The 25,918-nt window shown below is 44.8% G+C and overlaps 1 protein-coding gene across 3 annotated transcripts in view; it reads left to right on the top strand.

Moving 5' to 3' along the window:
- The first annotated feature begins 1,269 nt into the window (after positions 1-1,269).
- The window catches only part of GOLGA3 (golgin A3), a 49,691-nt gene continuing 25,042 nt past the window's right edge, over positions 1,270-25,918 (top strand). The window contains exons 1-10 of one of the 3 annotated variants that reach the window (XM_075898357.1): positions 1,270-1,444; positions 6,514-6,796; positions 9,654-9,932; positions 10,805-10,917; positions 17,842-18,536; positions 19,551-19,662; positions 20,336-20,642; positions 21,409-21,611; positions 21,942-22,079; positions 23,254-23,415. In XM_075898357.1, the coding sequence (XP_075754472.1) occupies positions 6,664-6,796; positions 9,654-9,932; positions 10,805-10,917; positions 17,842-18,536; positions 19,551-19,662; positions 20,336-20,642; positions 21,409-21,611; positions 21,942-22,079; positions 23,254-23,415 (2,142 nt within the window). In that variant the 5' untranslated portion in view covers positions 1,270-1,444; positions 6,514-6,663. Of the gene's footprint in view, positions 1,799-6,513; positions 6,797-9,653; positions 9,933-10,804; positions 10,918-17,841; positions 18,537-19,550; positions 19,663-20,335; positions 20,643-21,408; positions 21,612-21,941; positions 22,080-23,253; positions 23,416-25,918 lie in introns of all 3 variants that reach the window. The other 2 variants (XM_075898358.1, XM_075898356.1) reach the window with 2 other exon arrangements.

Here is a 25,918-nt window from a genome sequence, read left to right as displayed (position 1 = left end):
CTCATTTGCATATCTTTTTGCACAAGAATGTGCAATGTAGACATAGCCCTAATGTTTCAGGTGCCCATCTGACCTGATGGCTGAGTAGCAGTCTCTAGAAGCCTGTTCAGGGAACATAAGCCCACACCCATAACTCCCCGTGTACCTGCCCTCCACCAGACTCCTGCAGCCCACATACACAGTTTCTCACAATTTTAGGCATTTGCAGTTGAGTGCTATTACACAAGTACAGGCAGTCCCCGGGTTACATGGATCCGACTTACATCGGATCCCTACTTACAAACGGGGTGAAGCAACCCCGCACTCGCTGCTTCCCCCCAGCAGACCAGGGAGACACAGAGCGGCTTTTCTTATCAGACACCTCAGCTTGAGAATAAAGGACTGAGGGAAGTGAGGTGTGGGAGAATAAAACTGAGCTCTGGAGAAATGTTTGGCTAGAGTTTCCCCTACAATATGTACCAGTTCCGACTTACATACAAATTCAACTTAAGAACAAACCTACAGTCCCTATCTTGTACGTAACCCGGGGACTGCCTGTAATAAAAGCAGAGATCTGGCTGCTTTGCTTGCATGAGTTTTTCTAACTCAGAAGATTTCTACCTCCATGATCACTGAAGTGGAGAGCAGGGTAAGCAATGGAACTGAGGGAGCAAGTAAATCCCCCTTTTTAAAATGGTCCCTTTGCCCCAGGGGTTTCCATTCACATAACTTGAGGGAACCCTCATCCCTGGCATAGGAGAATAAATCAGTGTCCACATTAGTTTACAGCAGGGGTGGGCAAAAGGGCCTCTGATCCAACTCACCAAGTGAGTAGATCCAACCGTGCTTCTAAGGAGACTTCACGCATACCTCACACATACTCCCAGGCCCTGATTGGCCTAAGAGTGGAAGGAGAGTCTCCTTCTGCCATGCAAGCCTCTCAGCACTTAAAAGTAAACCACCAGCTGCTGCTCAGCTGGCAGTTGACTCTAATTGCAGCGCTCCCTTGCAGGGTAGGGGTAAGAGATTTCATGTGTTTCCCCGCCCCAGGCCCTGATTGATCTAGGGGCAGTAGCGGGAACCATGGGAATCTCTACCCAGGGCCACGGGACTATTTGAACCCCGGGGAAATCGCCAATTGTTCAGAACAGCTGGTGGTTCTCTCTGGGCGTGGCAAAGACTTTGCGCACTCGCGCTCCCCCATCACCAGACCAATCAGGATCTGTGGGCGGGGAAGCATAGAAGTGACCTGGCGTGCTTCTTCCGCCTGATGCCCCACTCCCTTCCGGGGCTGCTTAGGGCCACATCAAAAATTTCTGAAGTGGCTCCTGGTCAAAAATTATCAGCCCCCTTCTCCAGCTTACAGAGCACCTACTGCCCTCTTCTACTGCTGGACAGAGGAGCACGGCGGGGAAGACCAAGGCCTTCCATCGTGATCCGTCACGACACAGGGCGAGAGGGCGCGGTAACAATACCCCACCCCCATGCCAACACCACCAATTCCCCCCCTTTCCCCTCCCCCATCCCGGAAGGTGCCGGCGAAGCCCGTCCCCGCCGCTGGAAAACAGCGGGCCCCTCAGCCATTCCGCCCTGCCCCGCTCCCGGAGCCGCGGCAGCCCCAGGCCGGGGGGAAGAAGGGTCTGGGTGCGGGAGGGATCCCGGCCCGGCGCGGATCGGCACCACCCGGGCCCTCTGCGGCGGCCTTGCCAGCAGGGGGAGGAGAGGCTCGCGGCACCGCTCCCCCGCCCCCGCCGTGGCGCCACGTCTCGCCCTGGCAGCCGGAGGAAGGAGCCAGTCGCTCGAGCGCCGCTGGTGCCAGGTCTGTGGGGAGGGGCCGGGCCTGAGCGCTGCGCTCCGAGCGCCCCGGGACGGGGTGGGGGGCAAGAGCGGGCTCCGTGCCCGGGGGCACTCGGAGGGTGGCGCTGGGGAGTCTGGCTGAGACGGCTCCGGCCTGGGTTGGGCTCTGGGCTGGACGCGCCGCGGCTGGAGGGCCGAGGAGGGGTCCGCGCTCTGGCTTGGCCGGGGCGGCCCGCGGAGGTGCGGGCTGGGCAGGCCGGGGGCCTAGCTCCGAGTCCGCGGGGGGCGGGTTCAATCCCGTTGCTGTTTGCTTGTATGTCTCGATCATCCTGTCCCCACCTTCCCCGCACCCATCGGTGCTGGCGCTAGGGGGGCGGTGCTGCAGCCCCCCCTCCCCCCCTTGAACTGGCTTCCGTAGGTCCAATTTGTGTCAGCTGCCCGCAGTCCCCTCTCCCCAATAAAATGGTTCCAGCAGCCACGTCCACAGGGGGTTTCCAAGGCCGGGTGGTGGATGGCTCAGTGGTGCTGAGTGTCTCTAGTTTCTTTGGGGTAGTTGGTGCTATGTCAGTGCAAAATACTAATGTGTAATCGTATCTCTTTGCCTAATATCCAGTCTTCTGGGATCAGATTGGAGACTCCTGTCATCGTAGGAGTTTCTAGTTTATGCTTCTGGTCCCTTTTTCCCCTGTCTCTGATACTGTGAAACTTGGGTGTAAGGTTACCAGTCTGTGTTGTGCTTTTAAATACTTTTAATAAAATGGGCTGTTTTAGGGGGGATTTTGGTTTGGTAAACTCGTTGGTTTTAGTGCTGGCTAGAACCCTCCTCCCACCACTGTGTAAGGTGTCTGATAGGAGTCTGTGATGTGTCTGTTATAATGGACTTTAATAGTAACTAGAAGTTACAATGTGATGACATTACATGATTAGGAACAGAGTATGGTATAGACTCTGCCCTTTTGTTATCCCTATATATAAACAACAACAAAATTCTGCAGGATGACAGTGGTGTCATCACATCACTGTGCACACTGTGTATCTTCCCTCCCCACCCCTTTTCCTTTCCCCTTCCCCTTCCCCAGTGCTCAGCTACCACGCAGGGCCTGCAAGGCCTCAGAGCAGCCTCCCCCTGCATCTGGGAGTGAAGAGCTGGACCCACTACAGCTGAGAGAAGGGGGTTAAGATTAGGTTACCAACAGGAGGCGGGCAGGTTGTGAGGGGGTGACAGAAAGGGCCTGGGCTGGCGTGCTGGTGGGGGGAGAGAGAAAGGACCCCAGGGGGAAGAGGGAACATGGCCAGATTCGGGAGAGTGGGGAGCGAAACAGGGCTCTGGACTGGCAGTGTGGGGCAAGGAAAAAGGGCTTGGGCTGGAGTGGCTAGGGGAAGAGGAGGATCTTTGAGTGGCATGACTGGGGGCCGGGGAGAAGAGGCCTGGGCTGGCACTGCCACAGCCTGGCCCTCCCCAGTGGCCAGGGAGAGAGCCGGAGTTGCCTGCTCCCCACAAGAGGTGGGTTGGGGAGTTGCCTGCCCCCCACAAGAGGTGGGTTGGGGTGTATAGTTAGCAGAGGGCACTAGTTTTTAAGTCTCTCTGTTCAATGCCAATGTTTATGTACAGGGCAGACAAAAGTATTTGTAGTTGCCAGGAATGTGTAATAAATCATTTAAATTAGACTGAATTATGTAAGGTGTAACTATGGTGATTAACTGCCTTTATTGCTACAGTTGGGATCTGTGTTAGGGATGTGAACAGGTAATTGGTTACCCGGTAAGCTTCACACTTAACAGGTTATGCTTACCAGGTAACAATTAATGGTTACCGGGGAGCAGCCCCCTACCCATGGCTCACTGTGGGTGGAGGGTTGCTCCAGCCCTGTGGGGCTGCTGGCTCCCAACCCACATTGACTGGGAGTCAGCCACCTTGAGCAGGGGAGGGGTCAGAAATGGCAGTGGTGGGGATTTGCTGCCTTTTGCCCCATGTGATGCTGCTGACTCCCAGTCCTAGCAGACTGGGAGCCAGCAGCTGAGCTTAGGGTTGGAAGCATCTGGTCTGGAGAAGCCCCTGCCCATGGTGCGGAGGCTGCTCCAGCTCAGCTGTGGCAGGTGGACGGGAGGCTGCTCCAGCCACTGGAATGGCCTCCCACCTGCCCACCTCCATTTAATCTGTCAACCAGTTAATCTTAATGTTTATCTGGTTAACTAAACGGGATTTTACATTCCTATTCTGTGTACAATATGTGTTGTGATTTCAGCATTGGTAGCAGGCAACTATTAATGAGTTGCATGTAGTTTTAAAAAGTCCATATCAGAGCTTTTGTAATGTATTCATCTTTTTTGTGGAGGGAAATTCCACCTTAAAATGACTATCCCAGTCCAGATACCTGTCTTTCTAGAGTACATGGACAGGGCTTATTGGTTTTGGGATAACACTGAGTCCAGTCCTATGCATGTTAAACTACTAGGCTACGTCTAGACTGGCCCCTTCTTCGGAAGAGGCATGCTAATTTCTAACTTTGGAATAGGGAAATCCGTGGGGGATATAAATAAACATGGCCGTGGCTTTTTTTCCGGCTTGGGGAAAAGCCGGAAAAGAGCGTCCAGACTGGCGCGATCCTCCGGAATAAAGCCCTATTCCGGAGGATCTCTTATTCCTACTTGTAAGAGGAATTTAAATTTAAATTTAAATGTTTATTTAAATCCCGTGGGGGATATTTAAATCCCCCGCGGATTTCCCTATTCCAAAGTTAGAAATTAGCATGACTCTTCCGTAGAAGGGGCCAGTCTAGACGTAGCCCCTATTGTTTTCAGAGAGAGTTTAGCCTACATGACTGGTCTTAAATCTGGTGTGTGTTCCTCTTGAGACTATTACTCTCCAACGAAAGATCAAGTGGTGTGACACCTTAGAAATTATTGATGTATTCTGTGGAGATGGAGAGGGAATAAAAGATTAAGTTGCTCAAATTATCTGATTGTGTTTGGAAGTATAATTTACACTTAACAATTTTTATACTGTTAGCTAAAATTCTGGATTTAGTCAGTGCTTTTTAGTGTCTTGTGTTTGAACAGTAATATATATATAATTTTGTAATCTACACTCCTTTTATATTTGTTATTTGAAATTGAAATACATGCAAGTTTATGTTTATAATTTAACAAATTATCAGTTGGTGTCTTGCCTCAAATTTTACCATTTGGCTGTTTGACATAGCATTGGTTGTATGTGGAGGATTTTGTTAGGGCAAGACTACAGAGGATTTCCTAAGAAAAGGCCAGCCTTCATTGGCTGCTAATTTTCATTTTAACTGTCAACACAAGCTGTAATTAGTAGGTCATGCTCCTATAAAGTTCTGTCTGTTGGATGCTGTGCGGGAACCTGAGCTACAACTGCATAAACATTATTTAAATGAAAAGTCACATTCAAGCCTCTTTGCATTCATACTAGTAAAATAACAGACTTCAACTGGAATAATTCCCCCAAAAGAAAAATATAGCACAGGAGTCCAGATCAGGAATTATTAGGGTGACCATATGGCCCCTTTTGGCTGGGATGGTTCCCATTTTAAACCTCATCCTGGATAGTTTTACTTTGTTTGGCAAAACTGGGCAAGTTTTCTCTTGACAATTGGGATACATGCCCAGTTTTGCCCCAAAAGAGAGACGTAACACTCCCCAAGAGGGTGTGTAGAGCAACATTCATGGAGCTCAGGCAAGTGATCATCCCTAAGTGAAGGAGCTCAGGCTAGCCCTGCATGGTGGTACAGGTTGAACCTCCTAATTCTTGGATTTTCTGGTCTGGCAAAATCTGTGGTCTGGCAGGGCCATGGATGTTGCTGGACCAAAGAGCCCCAGAGCAACACAAGGGCTGGGGAGCTCTGGCTGAGTCAGGTGGCATGTGGGGACCCCCCCAACTAGGCGAGAGCCCTCAGCATCAACAGGGCTAAGAAGTGGCTGGGGAGCCCCTAGTGTCAGCCAGGGGTCAGCTGGGGAGCTCCACTGCGGCTGAGGAAGCCCCAGTGTTAGCAGGGCCATATGATCGGGTAGTCCCTCAGCTGCAGCAGAGCTACATTCAGTCTGGTGGCCCCAGCCAGGAATCCCAGAATACCCTCAGTGGCTGCGGGGTGGGGGTGACTGGGCAGCTTCTGTCAGTGAACCCCTGGCTGAAATGGGGCTGGAGGAGGCAGGTGGCATCAGTCGGGGAATCCACGGACTCCCCAATGTCAGCAGGGCAGCCCCAGCAGTGGGTCAGGATGGCTGGGTCACTCTGATTGACAGCAGGATGGCTGGGAGGGCCCCAATTGGGAACCACAGGAAACACCCTGTAGCTGTGGGACTTACAGCGGCCAAACAGTCACCTCTGGAAAGAGGAGCCTGGGAGTACGGCAGCCAGCAGGGGAGCACTGACCTCCCCTGGTCCAGCAAACTCCCTTGTCTAATGATCTTAAATCAATTGTCTGGGTGCAAAACTAATTGATGTAGTATTGCAAAGGTCTACATACTGAAAGTTGAGAAATATATTGTTAAATAATGCACTCCTTGGGCATGGAAGTAAGTACTTGGTTGTATTTTGTTGTCTCTGCTAGTATTTCATACCCTGATTCTGTACATTGAAGTAAATGGATGAAGAGCTATTTGTAAGTGCTACTTACTGTCTGTCCGGTATCTTTAAAGTTGTGAATGTTTTTGAAATGAATGTATTTGTTTCCAGTGAATGAAACATCTTGGTAATTGCTTTTTTGCCTTCAGGCTATTTTCATGACCTTCTGAATATTCTCAGCTGCATGCTGTAAACCAACGAATGAAAAGCCCAATATTGTGCTACTATGCAGCATCTCAAATAGCACTGCTGCAGATGGAGAGAATCTGGACTTGAAGGCAAATTAATTTTCTTGGATCATGGACTCATCTTCTCTTCAGCAAGGTGCCCTGTTAGAGAACAGAGCTAGCAATGGGGCCCCTCATAATTCTGAAGGACATCCGGATTATAAGACCAAATCAGATCTGCCAACCGAAGGAGCTGAAAGTAATTGTGAGTTGTTTTATAAGAATTGGGTCACTTTATTGTTATTAGAGGGTTTGGCAACTTTTTCAAACCAAAGAGCCAAACTACATAAACATTCAGAACAAATGGTCAAAAAAGAGGGGGTATGTAAGAATACCCATTTGCATGACTGAAAATATACAACTTCATATTATTGATAATTGACATGATGATTAATAATATAAATGAAGCATTACATACACAGACTTTATTTAATAGGACTTTTGCTGCTTCTTGGGGTGCAGTTTGAGGATGGGGGTGCAGGAGTCAGGTTTGGGTGTAGAAGGGGCTAAGGGTAAGAGGTCAGGGTTTGTGGCAAATGTGGGAGGCAAGGCGCTGGGGGTGGGAAATAGAGTATGTGGCTGGGCTCTGGGGCTGGATTACCTTACCTGGCCCGGGTTGGGCTGCTGCACCAGAGCAGCAGTACCTGGATGAGGGGCCAGGCCAGGAGAATCGTGTCTTCCCCTCCTACCTGTGCTACACCCATCACCTTTTTTTAGGTGAGGGGCCATTGTCCCATAGAAAAATCAGTCAGGGAATACACAAGTGAGAAGCAAAAAAACAACCCCTCCAAAAACCTCCACTGATGTGGCCCCCCAACTTGAGACATCTCACTCCCCTGGTGCTCCAGCCCCATGTGAAGCGGGGGCAGGAAGGACTGAGGTTCAACTCTTCTTCCAGGGTTAGTTGGTTTTGTGACCCCCCAGGCTCTGAGATGGAGCCAAAAATAAGGGGTCCAATATGCGTGATTGAGCTGCCAGTAAGTGGAATAGGGATAAGGATTGGGGTGCAGATCTTGCCAGAGGAAGGATGCAGGAGCAGGATGGGAGTAAGGTATCTGGCTAGTGGCTGGAAGGGTGCAGCAGCAGGTGGGAGGAGGGTGTAGGAGTAGGGAGTGGGCTGGGGTAGGGTGTCTGACCAGCGGGGAGGGAGCAGGAGCAAGGTGTGTGTGTGTCTAGCCAGGGACAGAAGCAGGGTGCAGGTGCGTGTCTGGGCAGTGGGGAAGGGCAAGAGTGGGCTGGGAGATGCAGGGTTTTGGTGTGGGAGGGGACGGGGGTGCTGGGTCTGGGCCCCATTTACTTGCCTTTGCATTCCAGGCTGCTCTCAGGCTACTTGGCCCAGGCATGGCTTCCTGCTGCTCCATTGGCTGGATTCTGGCTAATGGAGCAGCAGGAAAAGCCTTCAGGCAGCATGTCTGTGCACTGCTGGATCCTCTCAAGGAGGGAAGGGAAGGAGAGGGAATGCGCACACATGGAGCTGTTTGTGGCTCCACTTCTATCTCGATCGCACAGAGGCTCAGGGTTTTCTCCATTCCCTTCCCCACTGCAGGAAGCTGGCGCTGGATCTGATTTTGCGGGATGTGAATGTCTGGAGTGCCAGTGTGGGCTTCCTGTTGCGGGTGGGCAGGAAAGGGGGGCTGAGTTTGAGCTGCGAGCTATATTTGGCTCTGGGGCCTCAGGTTGCCAATCCCTATGCTAAAACCTCTCTCTCTCTCATGGCTTTCGCTCATGAAATTTATTGACCATTATTTTGTTGGATTCAGTAATGCGCATAATGCTACAGAATGTCTTGTGAAAACTATAACTTATCTGTCTTAGAAATTCAGAAGAGATCTGTCTTTGTAATTAAAATCTACTATTTAATATTGTTTTAAAACCATTAATTAAATACAGCTATTAATTTTGAGAAGGATTGCTCAATCTATGTTGTATTTTTCTTCCCCTGAAGTTAAGAGTCATTAAGCATTTGTCTGCATCTTGAGTTATTCTGGAATAACTTCATGTGTGGACACTCTTATTCTAGAAAAAGTGTTTTTTCCCCCTTAGTTAGCTTAATCCACTAAACAGTTCCACTTTACAAAATAAAGTAGAAAACTACATTTTTCACAAGAAATTTGGTAATGTGCTGACCTAAATACTCCAACTGGAAGTAGACAACATGGGATGGATAACTCAATGATTGCCTGTTCTATTCTTACCCTCTGAAGCACCTGGCATTGGCTTTTCTTTGGCAAACAGACAGTAGGGACACCTTGAGCATGGGATTGCATCTCTGACCAATTTGGCTAAAAGCCAAACCTAGTCTGCATATGTGAAACTGATTTAATGTTGATTGGAAATGGTCAAGTAATGAATATTTGTGACTCCCACCTATCCAGTTCTAGTTTGGTTTTGATCATAGAGCTATCATAAGGAGAGCCAAATGTAAATAAAAGCTCTGATCAGACAACCTGGAATCTGATATTCAGGATATAATCATAAAATGAATCAATTTAACTCTATCCTGTCCTTCTCTCCATCAGATGCCGTCCTAATAATCATGGCTTATAAATAGATTAAATACAATATTTTCTTCTTGTTTTTAATTGCAACTTCCAGTGCTTTCAAAAGATTTCAGACATTTATCAAAATTATTGCAGCTAAAATAACCTTTAAAATACGAATAATATTTAAACGGAAAAATGGCTCTTTCCTCTTGACAACTTCTGATGCAGTTAGGCATTGCCAATACAAAAAACTGAGATGTATAAAAAATTAGCGAAGTGAAACTGTAACCGTTTATGTAGTTAATGGATGAGCCAGGGTTCATTGGTGAATGTGCATGGTTACACCCAGCCCCACTCCCTCTCCCTTGCCCTATAGCCTCTGTATTGGCAGCAGTGTGGGAGGAGCCAGTGCTCATGGGGAGCATTAGCCTTTCACTCTGCGTGTAAACTAGGGATGTGAACATGTATCCATGTACTTGGTTAACCAATGGCTTGGTTTGGTTTTGGAAGTGTGTAGAGGATTGAATGGGATCACTTACAGCTGCCGGTGTGAATAATGTGATCTAACTTTCTTTTCAGTAACTTGTATTAATGCCAACAAAGTGTCAAATGAAGGAGAGATCCTGGAGATAAACAGCAAAGAGGACACTTACCAGAATGGACCAGAGGCTGTCTATCCTGACCTCCCTTTGCCTTTGGAACCCACTAGCAAGCTACATGGTCAAGGGTCTCCAGGTGTGGCTGGTTTCCATGACAACCTAAGGAAGTCTCAGGGAACTAGTGCTGAGGGCATAGTTCTTAGAAAAGAAGCTTTGCAGTCACTCAAACTAAGTCTTCCCATGCAAGAAACTGAATTGTGTAAGCATCTGTTTAATGTAGAGCCCCTGCTTCTCTTGCTGCCTAAAGCTTTTTCCTCCGAGCGTGTCTGCAGAATTTCCATGATAATACTTAAGCTTGGACTAAACTTCATGTTTGCAATAAACAAATTTGGACAAATTAATTTTTTGCAATAAAACTCTCTTCTTTCAGTAAAGCATGTACACTAATGTTTAATAAATTTGGTTGTTCTACTGACCTGTTCATTATAGTGGATAGGAGGCTAAATTGCCCTAGATTGTCCCACTTTGGAAGTAATGGGATGACACTGAAAAACTGACACATTTTTGTTAAATAATAGCAAAAGCTTCTTACAGTGGGATGTCTTAGACTAGAATAGGCTCTCAAGGGAAGTAAAGGAAGCTGCGTCGTATAATCAATATTAGACTGGACAACACAAGAAAATGAACTGTAGAGAGCAATCATTCACTAGACTCTGAGGGATGGGACTAGAAATGAAGTAGATTTTGCCTATTTCTGCCAATCTCTAAAAATGTGGGTTCTAAAGCAGGTGGGACTTAGAGGGTAAAAGTATTTTTGCTCTTACTGTGGAAGATTTGTCTCAGATCACTTGAAAGTGTTATGACATTTGCAAATATAAAAGGATTAAATTAAGCATTCTAATCTCTATGCTTACACAAGGTTAGCATGGAATATGTGGGGAATATTCCTGAGCTGCATGCTAAGGTTTGTCCTTGTGAATGATGCTTGCTCTGCTTATGCATGAATGTTGTGTGTATATATATGGTGCTGATGGGGAAAGTGGTTAATGTGAGGATATTTTCCACCATTTGTGTTGTGTCTGTGTTTTTTGAAGTTTTCTATGTGACTTCAGAGGTAACTCTTTTGCATAGGTTCAGCAGAGTCTTCACTTCCATTGGAAAAAGAGGAACAAATCAGACTTCAGGCAAGAAGGCGTTTGGAAGAGCAGCTCAAACAGTACAGAGTGAAAAGGCACCAAGAAAGAGTAAGAACTTAGCTGATTCCATGTTTCTAGGTGATCTCTATGTTGGTGGGAAGCTAGAAAAATGAACCTCATACCTGACCCAAATTGTCTGTTTTCCTTGCTGTAAATATTCAATAACCTTCTAGCCAGGAACATGGTTTTTTTTTCTACTTTTCTGTTTGTGCCCAATATTGCCTTCAGTTGTGTCATGGTAATCCATGAAGGATAAAGGGATGCATTAATGCAGTTGAAGGAAGAATTTGGTCTTTTTTTCCCCCTTGAGGCCTGACTGATTATTTGTTGTATATACTATGGTGACCTATTTACCGTGGTCCACAACTTTGAGACTTTGAGTGACTTCCTTTGCTCATTAGGAATTTCTCAATGAAATGGTTGCTTCTAGGTTTTGTTGTGATAGTTTGGAAAGTCTAGTGTGAAGAACAATAATATATATTTGGAGTAGGAGAAATTTTAAATCCCTTGTTAAGACTAGTGGAAGTTTACTCAAGACTATGCTTTTCTTCTCAGAGTGTACAGGTTGGATCTCCCAGGTCTGGCACCCTCAGGACCTGAGATGTCCAGGTTAGGGAGTTTGCCAGACCATGGGAGGTCAGTGTTGCCCTGCTGCTGCTCCTCTCCCTGGGGCTCTCCACCCTGCTGCTGCCCCACTAATGTTGGCTCAATTAAGGTTCCCTGCCCTGCTACCTGTCTGCTGCTGCTAAGGTTTCCCAGGGGTTTCCCAGCCAGGGACACCTGACAGCTGCCAACCCCTTTATTGCTGCTTGCCTCTGCTACTTCCAGGGGTTCCTTGGGGTTCTCTGGGTTACCTGACTGCCCTGCTGTTGCAGCCTGGCTCCACTGCTGCCAGGGATTTCCCAGAGTTCCCTGGCCGGGGCCACCAGGCTGACTTTGCTGCCACCGGGGATTCCCCTGCTGGGGTGTGACTCCCTAACTGACTCCTGGCCCTGCTGCCAGGGTTCCCTGGCTGGGGCTTCCAGACCACCGCCAATCCTTGCTGCCCCTGGTGGTTTCCAGGGGTTCCCTGGCTGGGACTCGTCACTGGGGACTTCCTTGTTGGGACCAGGCCTCCCAGGCGGCTGCATGGCCCCGCTGTCCGGCTACCAGGCTGCTGCCAGTCCCGTTGCCAGGAGCTCTCTTGACTGCGTGGCCCCCCCCCGATGCCAGGGGTTCTCCAGCTGGGGTGGAGGCTCCCTGACACTGCCTGGCCCTGCTGATGCCAGGGTTCCCCTGCCTAGCCATTTGTGCCCAGCTGCGACTCCAGACCCCACATTCTGCTGGGGCTCTTGGGTCCAGCAACCTCCATGGCCTTGCTGGATCAGAGTTGTTGCTGGACCAGAGTGCTGGATGTGGAAGGTTCAGCCTGTACTGTACAAGGTTTCCATGTATTCACTATCTGCAATAACTGTACACTTTTCATCATCTCATTAGACCAACTCACTTTATTTGTTTATAGTGCAGTAGAGCTCTAAGCCCGCACTGAGGACTAGTTCCATTCAGCTAGATAGAGTTAGTACATTTTAGTCTAAAGTAACAGACAGGAAGACATAGCCCCTAGTAGGGATGTAAGTGACTAATCAACTAGTCAACTATCAGATAAGCAAGAGCTTAGCGGATAGTCTACACACTAGTTGCGCTCTTCTCCCCCCTTCCCCCTGGCTGCCTCTCTCAGAAAGAGGCAGCAAGGCAGAGAAAAAGGAAGGAGTCCTGGGAGGAGTTGGCTAAAAAGCCAGTTCCCCCCAGCTCTAGCTCCATGGGAGGGGGTAGGGGCGCAGCAGCAGTGTTCCACCTTTGAAAAGTACAAGAGTCTCCTCTGGGGCTCTTGCACATTTCAAAGCAGAAACACCACATGGAGCTTGAGGCCAGCGGGGGACTCTGTCTCCCGCTGGCCTTAAGCTCCATTCCACGATTCAGTCTTTGAAAAGCACAAGAACCCCTCCTGGAGCTCTTGTATATTTCAAAGGTGGAAACCCCTACGGCACTTCTGCCTTTGAAAAATAGCAACAGCCCAGCAGGCTCTTCTACATTTCAAAGCGGAAGCTCCCTTTTCGACTAATTGAATAGTCGATGGAAATTCCATTGACTATTCGATTAGTTGATTAACCTAATTTTAATATCCCTAGCCCCTACCCAGAGAACTTCCAATCTCAAATACAAAAATAAAGCCTGCGGGAAAGAGGCACAATACCAAGCAAAGGCCTGATCCTATGATGACAGGAACAGTCAAAATCTGAATTTAGTATGTAAGTAGACCATTGAACTCAAATGAGACTCCTAACATGCATGAAGTTACTAATGATTATGTTTGCTGGACTGGGGCAGTAAGATCAGGATAATGATGGGCAAATGTCTATTTCCTTGATTTGCAAAAAAGAGAGTAGGCCTATGGTGTAGGTGAAATGATAGGGAAAGAGGGGTAAGTGATGGGATCAGGAAGTGGAGAAGAAAGAAGAGGGATGGAGAGGAGCATGCTGGATAGATTAAACCTTTTGACAATAAGTTTTGAATGACGGATTCTACAGTTCGTATTTGAGCAATACTAAGGGTACTTCTAGACGGCATTGCTCTTTCAGGATACTGTAAGTATCCTAAAATAGCGACGCCGCATCTTTAACTGTGCCTGCTATTTCCTGAAATAGTGTGCATGCTATTCTGGCATCCCTGTAGCCCTCATTCCATAAAGGTTAAGGGATTTGTCAGAATAGTGCCATATTTTGAAATTTGGCACTGTGTAGACAGCGCCAAATTTCAAAATAAACTTTTGATTTAGACTTGGAATAAGTAACGCAGTTTGCATAGCGCGAATTGTGTAGCTTATTCTGACAGAAGGGTGCTGTAAGTTGACCTTGTGCTCATGATACTTGTGATTATTTCTAAGCTTTTTTGCTCTTACATATTTATCTCATAACATGACGTTTAGATTGACAGTTAGGAAGCTTTCTAAAATAGAGTGGTAAAACACTAGAATAAGTTGCCTAGGAAGGTTGTGGAATTTCCATCTCTGGAGATATTTAAAAGCCGGTTAGATAGACATCTATCAGGGATGGTCTAGATCAGCATTTCTCAAATTGTGGGTCGTGATCCCCCTGGGGGTCACGAGCAACTTAGGGGGTGGTTGCAGCTGGATTTGGTTTTTCACTTGTGACCCCTCTTCCCCTGGGCTGTGAAGGGTGATGGAAGGCAGCTGCCGGCAAGCTGCACAGCGTGGCCGAGGCCGTGGGATTCCAGGAGCGTGGCTCAGCTGCAGGAGGAGGCAAGGCTAATGATGTTAAATTCTCGGGAATAAACTTGAGAATATTCTCCAATGCGAGAATTTTTGAGAATTTTCTCTTAAATACTTGTTAAATAGTTTTAAAAAGAGTTTTATTATTTATAATAATGTCTTTAATAAAATTTCAAGAATCATGAAAGCTTCCAATTGTAAAAATGTAAATTTGGGAAAGTAAAGGAAAAAGAAAGGTTTAAGTTACTAGAACTCTTATTACAAATCTTCTGGTGCAGGATACAAATATTTTTAACTTTCTGGATTGTATACAAATCTAATCAGAATCTGCACTTTCCGAATCTGACCCATATATTTCTCTCTCTCCTTTCTCATACATATCCTCTTCTTTGACTTCTTTTTTCTCTTCAGCATCATCAATTTCTTCTTCCTCATTTCTCTGGTTCTGTTTCCTTTTTTCTCTTGGAGATTTCAACGGAGCATCATTTGGGTTTTTAAGAAGCTTTATATTATGGGCTATGAATGTCAGCTTGCCTGCCCTTTCTTGTGTCAACTTGTTTCGTTTTGCATTATGAATGATACTGTAAGTACTGAAACTTCTTTCAGTTGCTGCTGCTGTTGGTGGCGGCATATTCAATATGTTGATTTCCCTAATTTTGATCCATAGTAAATACCTTTCTACCATGTTACTGCATCCTATTGAGCCAGCTGATTTTGTTACATATGATTTTCCAAAAAAACCTTCTTTAGCATGATACTCTGAAAGCTCTGCAGTGACTTTTGCTGAGTGATCAGTGCCATACATTCTTGTGACTAATCTATCGATGAATTCAGTTCCTTGTATGTGTTCATTTCTAGTAAGGCACTCACCATTGAATTTTGGATCTAGAATATTTGCAGCATAGTGAATGTCTTAGAGACATATCTTTATTTTTTCAAAACTTTTCATCACATGCTGCTGTTCTTGTTTGGTAAGTGGACTTTCAGGAAGTAGCCTATCAAAATGATCGCTTAATTCCCTGAAACATTCAGGAACTTTGCTCATTTTGGCTGGTCAGATTCAAGCAGCGTAATCCATTTAACAGGACTTATCAGTGCATGCAGTTTTTGGACCCGTACCCAAAATACATCTTCATCCAGGATTGAATTCCTGGTGTGTTTGCTCAGTTTAGTCTGTAAATCTTCATGGACAGCAAGGCATTTTAAGACTTTTTTTTAATTTCAATAAGCTTTTCAAACAATATAAAATGGAACCCCACCTAGTTTTAACTGGCAATGTAAGTGCACAAGTTTGATTTTTCTCTTTTGAAAATGCAATAAAATGAGCTCGTAAAACTTGCAGTTTGTTACTTTCCTTCACAGTAGTTTTATAGGTAGCTTCAGTTTCTTGAACAGATTTTAAGTTACTGGTGTCACCAATTAACAAATTTAATGTATGAGCAGCACAAGTGTACATATCAATGCTTAACAAAAAATATAATCACATTGCTAAGGATTTCACCATTACTGCAGCATTATCAGTGACAATGGCACCACATTTTTCTGTGCCTATTTCTGTCATTATTTCTTCCACGCAGAATGCCATATGCTCAGCAATATGGCGTTCAACATTGGTTGCGACTGTCTTGTAAAACACTTGTTGGGATGTTGATATAATAAAATTTATAACGGATTCATTCCTTTGGTTGCTCCAAGCATCACACTGCAGTGCAAGAGAAGAGGGTTCAGCAATTTTTGTTTTTATAAGAGCATCAACATGTTGATACTCAGCTTACAAAAGTTTGTTAGAAAGTGTGTACCTGGATGGCGCATCTTGTAAGATGGTCTTATTTTTTGCATGAAAGTAATCCAATCTTTATTTTCAACCAGTGAAAGAGGTGATCCGGATGAGAATATAGCTTGTGCAAAAAATTCATCCAAAACTTTTTCACTTTCATTCATAGAATCAAAGTAGCGACTTATAGAGTGAGACGCCTTGGCTGAACTAGATGTGGAAGGTGTTGTAAATTCACTATCACAGTATTCTATAGATGTTGAGGTGATCTGCTTCTGGACTCTGAGAATTTTGTAGTCTTTTCTTTGATGTAAGCAGGAGTCTTCAAACAATTGGAAATATGCTTTCTCATCCTTGTCGCACTTCTAATGTATTTAGCCTTGCAGTACTTACATTCATATAACACTTTCCATTTAACTGTTTTATGAAGGAAATAATCCCACACATCACTTTTAGGCTTAGTTCTTCTTTTCATACTGATGAAAACACAATTACACCTTTCACAAAAGAGAATAAATGTGTTATTGCCTCTTTATATACTTTTTGTGATGCTTCCAGAAAGTTACTTAAGTCAGAATTCCTGACTCATGAATGTTATAGAAAGTTCCATAACATTCTGGAATGTTATGGAACGTTCTCAAACTACCTGAATGATCAAGAAAGCTCTTTAACATTCAGGGTGTTCTAAAAGTTGAATACAATATATTATTTCAAGAGGAAATGAAAAATTCTCAAATTCTCGGGAAATAATCTTTTGGAGAATATTTTCCAGAGAATATTCTCACCTCACATCATTAGGCAAGGCGGCGGAGCAGACGCATGAGGGGCCGGCCGGGGCATGGTTGCCGGGTGACGGAACGCTTCCCCAGCTGGGAGAGGGCGGGATCCCTCAGGCAGCGGGCTGGTGGATTGGGTTGGGGCAGAGGACCCAGAGGTAAATAAGGGCACATGGGGGTCAGAGGAGGAGAGGAGAGGAGAGGAAGGAACCAATTAACCAACCAACCAAAGGGACACAAAGCGGAAAAGAGGCACAGAGGAGAAAGAAATGGGGGGGAAGGAGACTGCAGGGTAGGAAGGGCGTTGAGGACCGCAAAGACCTTGAAGGAACCCCAGGAGGGTAAGGAGTCTGGTGAGAAGGAGGAGGAAGTGATCCAGGGCAGTGAGGGTGGGGGGGAGGTCACACAAATGTATTTAGCATTTTAGGGGGTCATGGTATCACAAAGTTTGAGAACCCCTGGTCTAGATGGTACTGGGTCCTGCCATAAAGGTGCGACTGGACTCGATCTTTCAAGGTCCCTTCCAGTTCTAGTGTTCTGTGATTTTAATCTAGTACTTATGAGATTTATTTGTGTACATATATATTTAATCAATACAATTGTATTTAATTTGTCTAGTATCAACATATAACTTATTCTATAATTAGAATATGAAAATTTGATCTAATATTATATTTTAAAGTTTAAGTTTTTGCAGCTGCACTTATTTAGTAAATGCTAAATACAATTAGTACCCATGAATTTACTTTCCATAATTTTGTTTTTAAATGTACACATCTAAATCATAATGTTCTGAAAAGCATCTGAAAATACATATTCTATTCTTTGCTTTCTTATAATAACTTTTGGAAAGATTACAGCCGTTATTCAGATGCTGAAACCTTTATTAAGTTGATTAGCTTTTACAGTTTACCTATATTACCATCATCATGTTTAGATTGAGCCTCCGTCAGTTAGCTCTTCTCCATATCCAAATGTGAGCCAACGTTAACTAGCTAATTAATATTAGACTGTTTGTGAAGTGCTATTTAACTACTATTATAAAAGAAAACTGAATCTTATATACCTTTCTAAATACAATTACAAGAAAAAATTGATGCAAGTTGAAGTGGTGTTGTGTTCTAGAACTTATTATTTCTTCTGGTTTCTTTTAGTCCAGCTACTCTACATCCAAAAACCGACCCTCTAGTACACTAGATCCTGAGCTGATGTTAAATCCAGAAGTCTTGCCAAGGGCCAGCACTGTAGCTTTGACAAAAGAGTACTCCTTCTTGCGGACCAGTGTCCCACGGGGGCCAAAACTGGGCAGCTTAGGACTTCCAGCCACTTCAAAAGAGAGAAGAAGCTCCAAATCTTCCAAGTCAAGTAAAATCCGGTCCTTGGCTGATTACAGAACTGAAAATTCAGATCCTGAAAATGATACTAGTAATTTTGTTACTTTTGATGCATCTGGTGGATCTCTAAAGCATAATAGAAGTGGTCTGACATCTGTTGTATCTGAGATCAGTCTCCACTCTGAAACAGATGACCGACTAGAGAGTTCCTCCTTGGCAGGAGACAGTGTTTCAGAGATTGATGGAAGTGAATTAGGAATAAGGCTGGATGGAAATGAGAGTGACAGCTCTACCTACAGCAGTGTTTCAGGAAGGGGGCCGAATAACATTTTACTGATTGCAGAAGGCAAACAGAGCATTTCATATACAATAAGTGGCCAGGAGATCCCTCCAGATGGAGTTGGGCAATTTCCTTCCATCAGAGAAGTATTGCAGGCTGCAGAAGCAGAGCATCATGCCCAAGAGCAGGAAGTTAATGGGGAAGTGCGAAGTCGGAGAGACAGTATTTCTAGCAGGTAAGATGTTGTATTGCACAATACACACACGTTGAACTTCTTTGGCATATGCAACTTGAAGCTTTATATCCAAAATGCTGTAGGGAATTAACTAAACTCGTGTTCAGTATGATCACATTTTTGATGACTAATTACTCTAGTAGCCCATAAAATCACATTATTTATTAATCTGGGAACACCCAGGGTTCAGAGGAAGAAGCAGTTCTCCATGTTGCTGCTCTTTCCCTCTGACCCCAAATTAGAGGAATGGCAGCGTGTAGAATCACTTACCCTGAGGCTTTTTCTTGCTGCTCCCATTGTGGTCAGGGATGATGCCTGGGAGTTGCAAAGCTGCAGATAAGTGCTCCACTCCCACGTGCAACCCATCCCTTACAGGAAATCAGAGTTGCACTAGCAAGTGGAAAACTAGTCAAAATCACAATGCTATTGTTGTCTAAAGATGCAGTTACCAAAACAACTTGTTCAAATTCAGAAAAGACAATTATTTTCTTGTCCTCGAAAGAACTACCCAACCTCCCAACATTCTTAGAGCAGTCAGTTGTCATTAGATAATCACAATCTGTGCCTAATTCTGGATGCGATAAGAACAAAAGCGAAAGTTCTTCCCCCACTTTCTCTAAACTTAATGGATATACTGGGGAAAGGAAATAGGGGATTCTCCATGCTGTAAATCTTTTGGTGAGGAGTTATTTCGAGTCTGAAGTTAGCTCATTACTTTCTTTCCAGGAGACCAAACATCAGTCAATGATATGCTTGTTTTTGGGAATTCAGCTCTCTTTCAGGCCAGTGTTCTGTGCGTAACAGCTTTTTCTCTGTCAGTGGCAAGTGAGATTTGTTTAGTTCTTTTTGTTGAGTCTTTCACAAAACTAAAAAGACTGCCCACAGTTCTATTTCATTTACAGCTGAGTTTAGTGGTGTCTGAACAGCCTGTAACTTCAGCTTCACTTCCCTGTAAATGAGTGATTATAAAAAATTCCTAACTCTTTTTAAATGTGCTTGTTTTATTGTTTCCAGTGTGTCTATGGAAAGCTCTGTTGCAGGAACACATGATGAAATGTTGCAGGTCCTAAAAGAGAAGATGAGACTAGAAGGACAGCTCGAAGCACTGTCATTAGAAGCTAATCAGGTAGAAAATGAATCTGAATTCCTGTATTTCCTAAACTACAGCCATATGCTAATTACAATTTTGAAGTATTTCACACAGTGTTCTCTGAGAGGTGGCTTTAATGAATGTTGTATAAGATAAATGAGAAGATTGTTTAATTTAAATAGTTTCTTAAGCTACCCCCCCCCCCCCCCATACTAAAGGCATCCAGAAAGAGAAAATAAACTAAATGGAGTGATAAGGAAAGTAATAAATGTTGAGGCAATATACATTATTTTTTCTCCTTAAAGTGAGTAGCAATTTCAGACTTCCTTCAAAAAAGGAGAGAAGGTAAGGATGTGACTGCCAAATGGGACATTGGGCCAGAGGAATGAATACATGCAAGCGTAAAATGGGTATTTAAAGCAAGACTTTCTGTGTCTAGCAGGCTATCTTAAGTACCAAATACCTGTGTCACCTCTTTTGTTTAAAGGGTGCAGTTTATTTTGTATCGGCACTTATCTATATTTTTCTTCATACTTGAGACATTTATTAAATATAGTGCAAATTTTCCTCCTGTTACAAGTAATTGTTATCCAGCATAGCAAAACCTTTTTGGAGCTGCTGTTTAGACAGCATATTGATTTCTCTTTTTTGCTAATATGCTACACTTATTTAATTTTCACAAAATTATTTTTTGTTTGGATTTGTCCAGGCACTCAAAGAGAAGACTGAGCTGCAAGCTCAACTTGCAGCCTTGAACATGAAGCTTCAGGCACAGATGGAGCACAGCCAGAACAGCCAACAGAAGCAGGATTCTTTGAGCTCAGAAGTGGCTACCTTAAAGCAGTCTTGCTGGGATCTTGAACGAGCTATGGCTGACTTGCAGAACACCTTAAAAACCAAGAATGCTAGCTTGGCTTCCTCAAATAAAGATCTGCAGTTGGCAGAAGAACAGTACCAAAGACTCATGGGAAAAGTTGAAGATATGCAAAAAAATGTTCTCAGCAAGGATAGCACAGGTGAGCTGATTTAAACTTGAATCTTGAGAACTTACTTTTTTCTGTTCTACAAGCACTTTCTTTAAATCTTCTTTCTTGTGTGCACCGTCAATTACCAATATAATTTCCTTTTTTGGCAGGTTAATCATTTTCTTGTTTGCATCAAAACATTGTCTACAGGATCTCACTCTTCAGACAAGGAAGAAATTGGTTTTCATTTAGATAGGTCCTTCCTATTCCTTCCTTTTTCAAATAAAATGTATCTATCAACTTGGACCTCATTGATAACAGATTCTTATACAGAGTTGTATGATTTATTTTTTATTACTATTTCTTGTTTTATTAGAGAAATTCCCACAATGTGCTAAACACTAACTGGATGCAAATGAAGGCCCAGTCAGAATCTGCAGTCTAAAAACTGTTTGACAATTCATGAGCTAGTTTTTTTCTCAGAGATGCTTTGGTTAGCCTCAAGTACCCTTTATGTTTCCCAGACATGTGCATGTTCCCCAATCTTTAATTTTATTTCCTCTCTTCTTTATGAACCTGAGGAATTTTGCATATGAAAAGAAGTGGCCTAAAAAGTCATATTCTGCTAATGATCCTAATTCTGTGTATCCTGGAATTTTTTTCTGGTTTATGGGAATGAATATTCTTTGTTTTCATGTGCATACTTGTATTAAAAAGTTTACTATGAACCAATATGTTCATGGTTCGTCACTAAACTTAAAGCTATCAAAAATTGGACATTGCAATCACATAGTTAAACTACATTTTCCTTTTTTAGTTCACAATCTGCGACAGCAAATGACTTCCCTACAGAACCAGTTTCAGCAGGTGCAGTTAGAACAGACCATGCTGACCAATAAGTTAAAAGCGTCTCAAGCAGAGATTGTGTTGCTGCAAAATGTGCGACAGTGGTACCAGCAGCAGTTGGCATTGGCGCAGGAGGCTCGTGTTAGGCTACAAAGTGAGATGGCTAATATGCAGGTAAATGTGAGCTTTCCATCCTCACTGCTTTCTTTCTTATACTAGCTGTAGCCAGTGGATAAATTGTTTAGACTTTTAAGGGGGGGCAATTTCATTTTTACGTTAGCTCTGTCCCTTTTACTTATTGTTAGGAGCTACTTCATGTCAAATAGTGAGACTTAGCTTAGTAAACTTTTCAACAGCATTGGTTTTCTCAGGGATGTAGTTCTGTAAAGCCATTACATGACAGCGAAGGCCCAGGTAGACTAAGTCATCTACTTTAAAACTTTTTTCATTATCAATCCATGTTTTGAGTATTTGTATTAATCTGTGACTTTCTTCTTCCTGTAGGCTGGGCATTTGACCCAAGCAGGTATGGTGGAGCATCTCAAACTTGAGAATGTTTCGTTGTCTCATCAGTTAACAGAGACCCAGCATAGATCCATCAAAGAAAAGGAACGTATTGCAGCACAGCTGCAAAATATTGAGGTAAGATTGTAGGTGGCCTGTATGAAAGGCCATATATACTGAGTGAGTCCTTCTGTGGTGGGAGAAGCTAAGATTGCCCTCTCCCATTCAGGGCCCATGACTTATCTGCTCAAATGTCTCGAGGATGGCATCTGGATTATCTGTTAGGCCTACTTTACTGAGCCCAAAGCATGGCAGTTGGGTGCCAGCACTTCCTGTAGGATTTGCTTCTGCATATTCGTCTGCCCTTAAAATCTTGCAGGCTGTGGTGGTGGTCTGCCTGCCAGGTTAGTAAGGCCTATATTGGCCTGCTGAAATCTTTGCAGAAGATTCTGCATCTGCTTTCTGCTACTTGATGAGTCATTGTAGGATCTTCTCAATCTCTGGGCTGCCAATCACGTCCTCGGACTCCAGGACAAACCTGCATGTGTAATAGGGCACACACACGCTTCTTGCCTTTCTGCCACTTCTGTGCCACAAACCAGCCAAAGACTTCTGCTTTAGTGCAGTCACCCATGCTCTTTATTGACAGTGTCACTTCCCACCATCTTCACACTCTGCTCCACAGATAGGCTTCACACTCGGAGAGTCCAGGGCTACTAGCCTCTGTTTCTAGAAAGGGAGAATGGCCTTTGGCCCCTCTCTTTCCTCCACTTCCCCACTTCTTGCTGCCTTATGTAGTCCTCTGGCTGAGGCCAGCAGCTGCTCCCCGTTTGCTGCTTGGGCTTGCTCAGATGGCTCTAACTTTTCTTCATTGGAGCTGATATGACAGAAGTCTGGCTGAGGGCTTTTTAGCCAGCATGTAATTTCAGAGTTGACTTAGGAAGCTAGGCTCCATTGAATATGAATTGGATTCAAACTCAGGTCACCTAAGTGGTGTGGTGTATGCTGTGACTTCAGAAATGTTTGGCCTTCCTTTCTTTAGTATCTTATACATGAAAACTAGTCAAGAATTAAAAGGATGTAGCTGGAATTCTGTCCCTTACAAATGTATAAAATACATTCTAGTTTTTCTAAGGGGCAGGTTCTAAGAAGCCCAGTAATACTCAAATAATGAGGATTCCAGGTGCATAATAGAACTGAAGAATGTTTGCTTATTTTGTTCAACACCTTTTCTAATTTTTAAACACAATTTCATCTATATTTTACCATATTCCTATTTCCTCTTTAAATATGTCCTACTTTTTCTGTGCAGGCTGACATACTAGATCAAGAAGCTGCATTTGTACAGATCCAGCAAGCTAAAACTATGGTGGAAGAGGATTTGCAGAGAAGGCTGGAGGAGTTTGAGGATGAAAGAGAACAATTGCATAAAATGGCTGATTCTGCAGCAACTTTGGAACAAGAATTGGAGCAGGTATACTTGATTACTGAATAGTTTTCCAAAGTCTTCCCTAGAACACTTAAATTGAAAGACTGTAGTACATAGATTTTTAGCAAACAATGTTCAAAGTGACTGAAAGATTACTCTAGAAATGGCATGGAAAAATAAGCATCTCGTTGAGTTCCTGCTCATCCTTGCTCAGTTACATTTGAAAAGAGTCCACTTCTAACCACCAGCCCTTCAAACTTTATCTGGGATTAGAAAGTTAAACTTTTGTTTTTCTGGCTTATATATCATTAACTAGGAATGTGACAGTGTATTTGTTTAAACAGTTAACCAATGAGCCTGGGCTTATTGGTTAATCTTCACAGTTACACGCAAGACCATCCTGACCCCACATTGCCTCTGTATCGGAGGCAGCGGGGGATGAGGGGTAGCAGGCAGCAGCTGGTGCTTGTAGAGATAGCTCCCATGGAGCCACCTCCCTCTTGTGTGTAAATGTGTAACCGCTGAAAATTTCCTTTAAAAAACCTGCTTTTTACCTTCTCCATCCTTAAAAATACAGGCAGTCCCCGACTTACGCGGATCCGACTTATGTCGGATCCGCACTGACGAACGGGGCTTTCTCGCCCCGGAGGTCGAGGTAGCGGATTGCTACCTGCGAGCTCCAGGGCGAGAGAGCCCCGTTCGTAAGCTGCTCCGGTGCCCCTGGTCTGCTGGAGACCGTCTCCAGCAGACCCGGGGCACCGGGTGGGTTCCCGCGCTTCTGAGGCTTTGCCAGAGCAAAGCCTCAGAAGCGCGGGGAACCGCCGCTGCTGCCGCTTGAGACCCGGTGCCTGTGGTCTGCTGGGGACCGTCCCCAGCCGCAGCCGCGGGGGGGGGGGGGCGGGTGTCCCGCGCCTCTGAGACTTTGCCAGAGCAAAGCCTCAGAGGCGCGGCACCCCGCTGCCGCTGCTGCTCTGCTCTCCGTGTCCCTGGTCTGCTGGGGGGGCGGGGCGCGGATCGTGTGCCCCCCCCCCCCCAGCAGACCAGGCTTTTGTTTTGGACCCTGGAGCAGAGCAGCTGGGGCACTGCGGATTGGTCCTGCAGCACTCACTCTGGGCACTACTGGACCAACCCGGCAGCACCCCAGCTGCTCTGCCCCAGGTCCTGATTCAGCCGCTGCTGGTCAGTTTCAGCAGTGGCTGAATCAGGACACCTGGGGCAGAGCAGCTGGGGTGCTGCTGGGTTGGTCCAGTAGCGCTGAGGAGCGGTGCTACTGGAGCAACCCAGCAGCACCCCAGCTGCTCTGCCCCAGGCGTCCCCAAGTCAGCCGCTGCTGAAACTGACCAGCGCTGACTACAGGAAGCCCGAGGCAGAGTTGCTCTGCCCCAGGCTTCCTGGAATCAGCGCTCATCAGTTTCAGCAGCAGCTGACTTGGGGAAGTTTGGGGTTCTTAAGTTGAATCTGTATGTAAGTCAGAACTGGCGGTCAGTTTCAGCAGCAGCTGAATCTGGACGCCAGTTCCGACTTACATACAGATTCAACTTAAGAACAAACCTACAGTCCCTATCTTGTATGTAACCCGGGGACTGCCTGTACTGAAGATCTGGCAATTCAGAGTATAGTTAGCAATTCTTTTGAGGTGTGAACTGAAGTAGAATTGAGCTTCCTCTCTGCAGTGTCAAAAGAACTAAACTATAGTAGTTCCTAGTGAACTCTGCAGACGAATCTGCGCGCGTATATATATATATATATATATATATATATAATGTGCATCCCTCGTCAAATTATCCTTTTAGGTAGTCATTTTCCTAAATGCCACATCACTTTAAACTAGTGTTTTTTGTAAAGGGTTGTATTTTATGATGTTGGAAGATAGGGGTACAGGGTAATGGAATGGCGGTCCGGTGCATAATATAGAGCTCAATGTTATGGCCAGGAAGGATGGAAATAGTAATTAAAGCAAAAGCTAATATGTTTATATTTGCATTAGCCATTTACATTTAAAATAGAAATTAAAAAGGCCAAAGTTTTCTAGGAATGTCAGCTTAATCAGTGTCTACTCTTCAGTGTTCTAGCTATGTCATAGAATGGCCCTTAAATAATCAACACTGAATAGAGAAAGCGGCGAGGAGTCCTGTGGCACCTTATAGACTAACTGAAGTGTAGGAGCATAAGCTTTTGTGGGCAAAGACCCACTTCGTCAGATGCATGTAGTGGAAATTTCCAGAGGCAGGTATAAATATGCAGGCCAGGATCAGGCTGGAGATGACGAAGTGGATCCAATCAAGGAGGATGAGGCCCACTTCTAGTAGCTGATCTGGAGGTGTGAATTCCAAGACAGGAGAAGCTGCTTTTGTAGATAGCAAGCCATTCACAGTCTTTGTTTAATCCAGAGTTGATTGTGTCAAACTTGAACTGTAGCTCAGCAGTTTCTCTTTGAAGTCTGGTCCTGAAGTTTTTTTGCTGCAGGATGGCTACCCCTCTGATACTGAATAGAGAGAATCAGTGAAATATAAGATCACTTTCCTTAGTTACCTTTGAAGGAATAATA

Source organism: Pelodiscus sinensis, chromosome 15 (genome assembly GCF_049634645.1).
Source record: "Pelodiscus sinensis isolate JC-2024 chromosome 15, ASM4963464v1, whole genome shotgun sequence".
Taxonomy (NCBI): domain Eukaryota; kingdom Metazoa; phylum Chordata; order Testudines; family Trionychidae; genus Pelodiscus; species Pelodiscus sinensis.
This window is presented reverse-complemented; position numbering and strand designations above follow the sequence as displayed.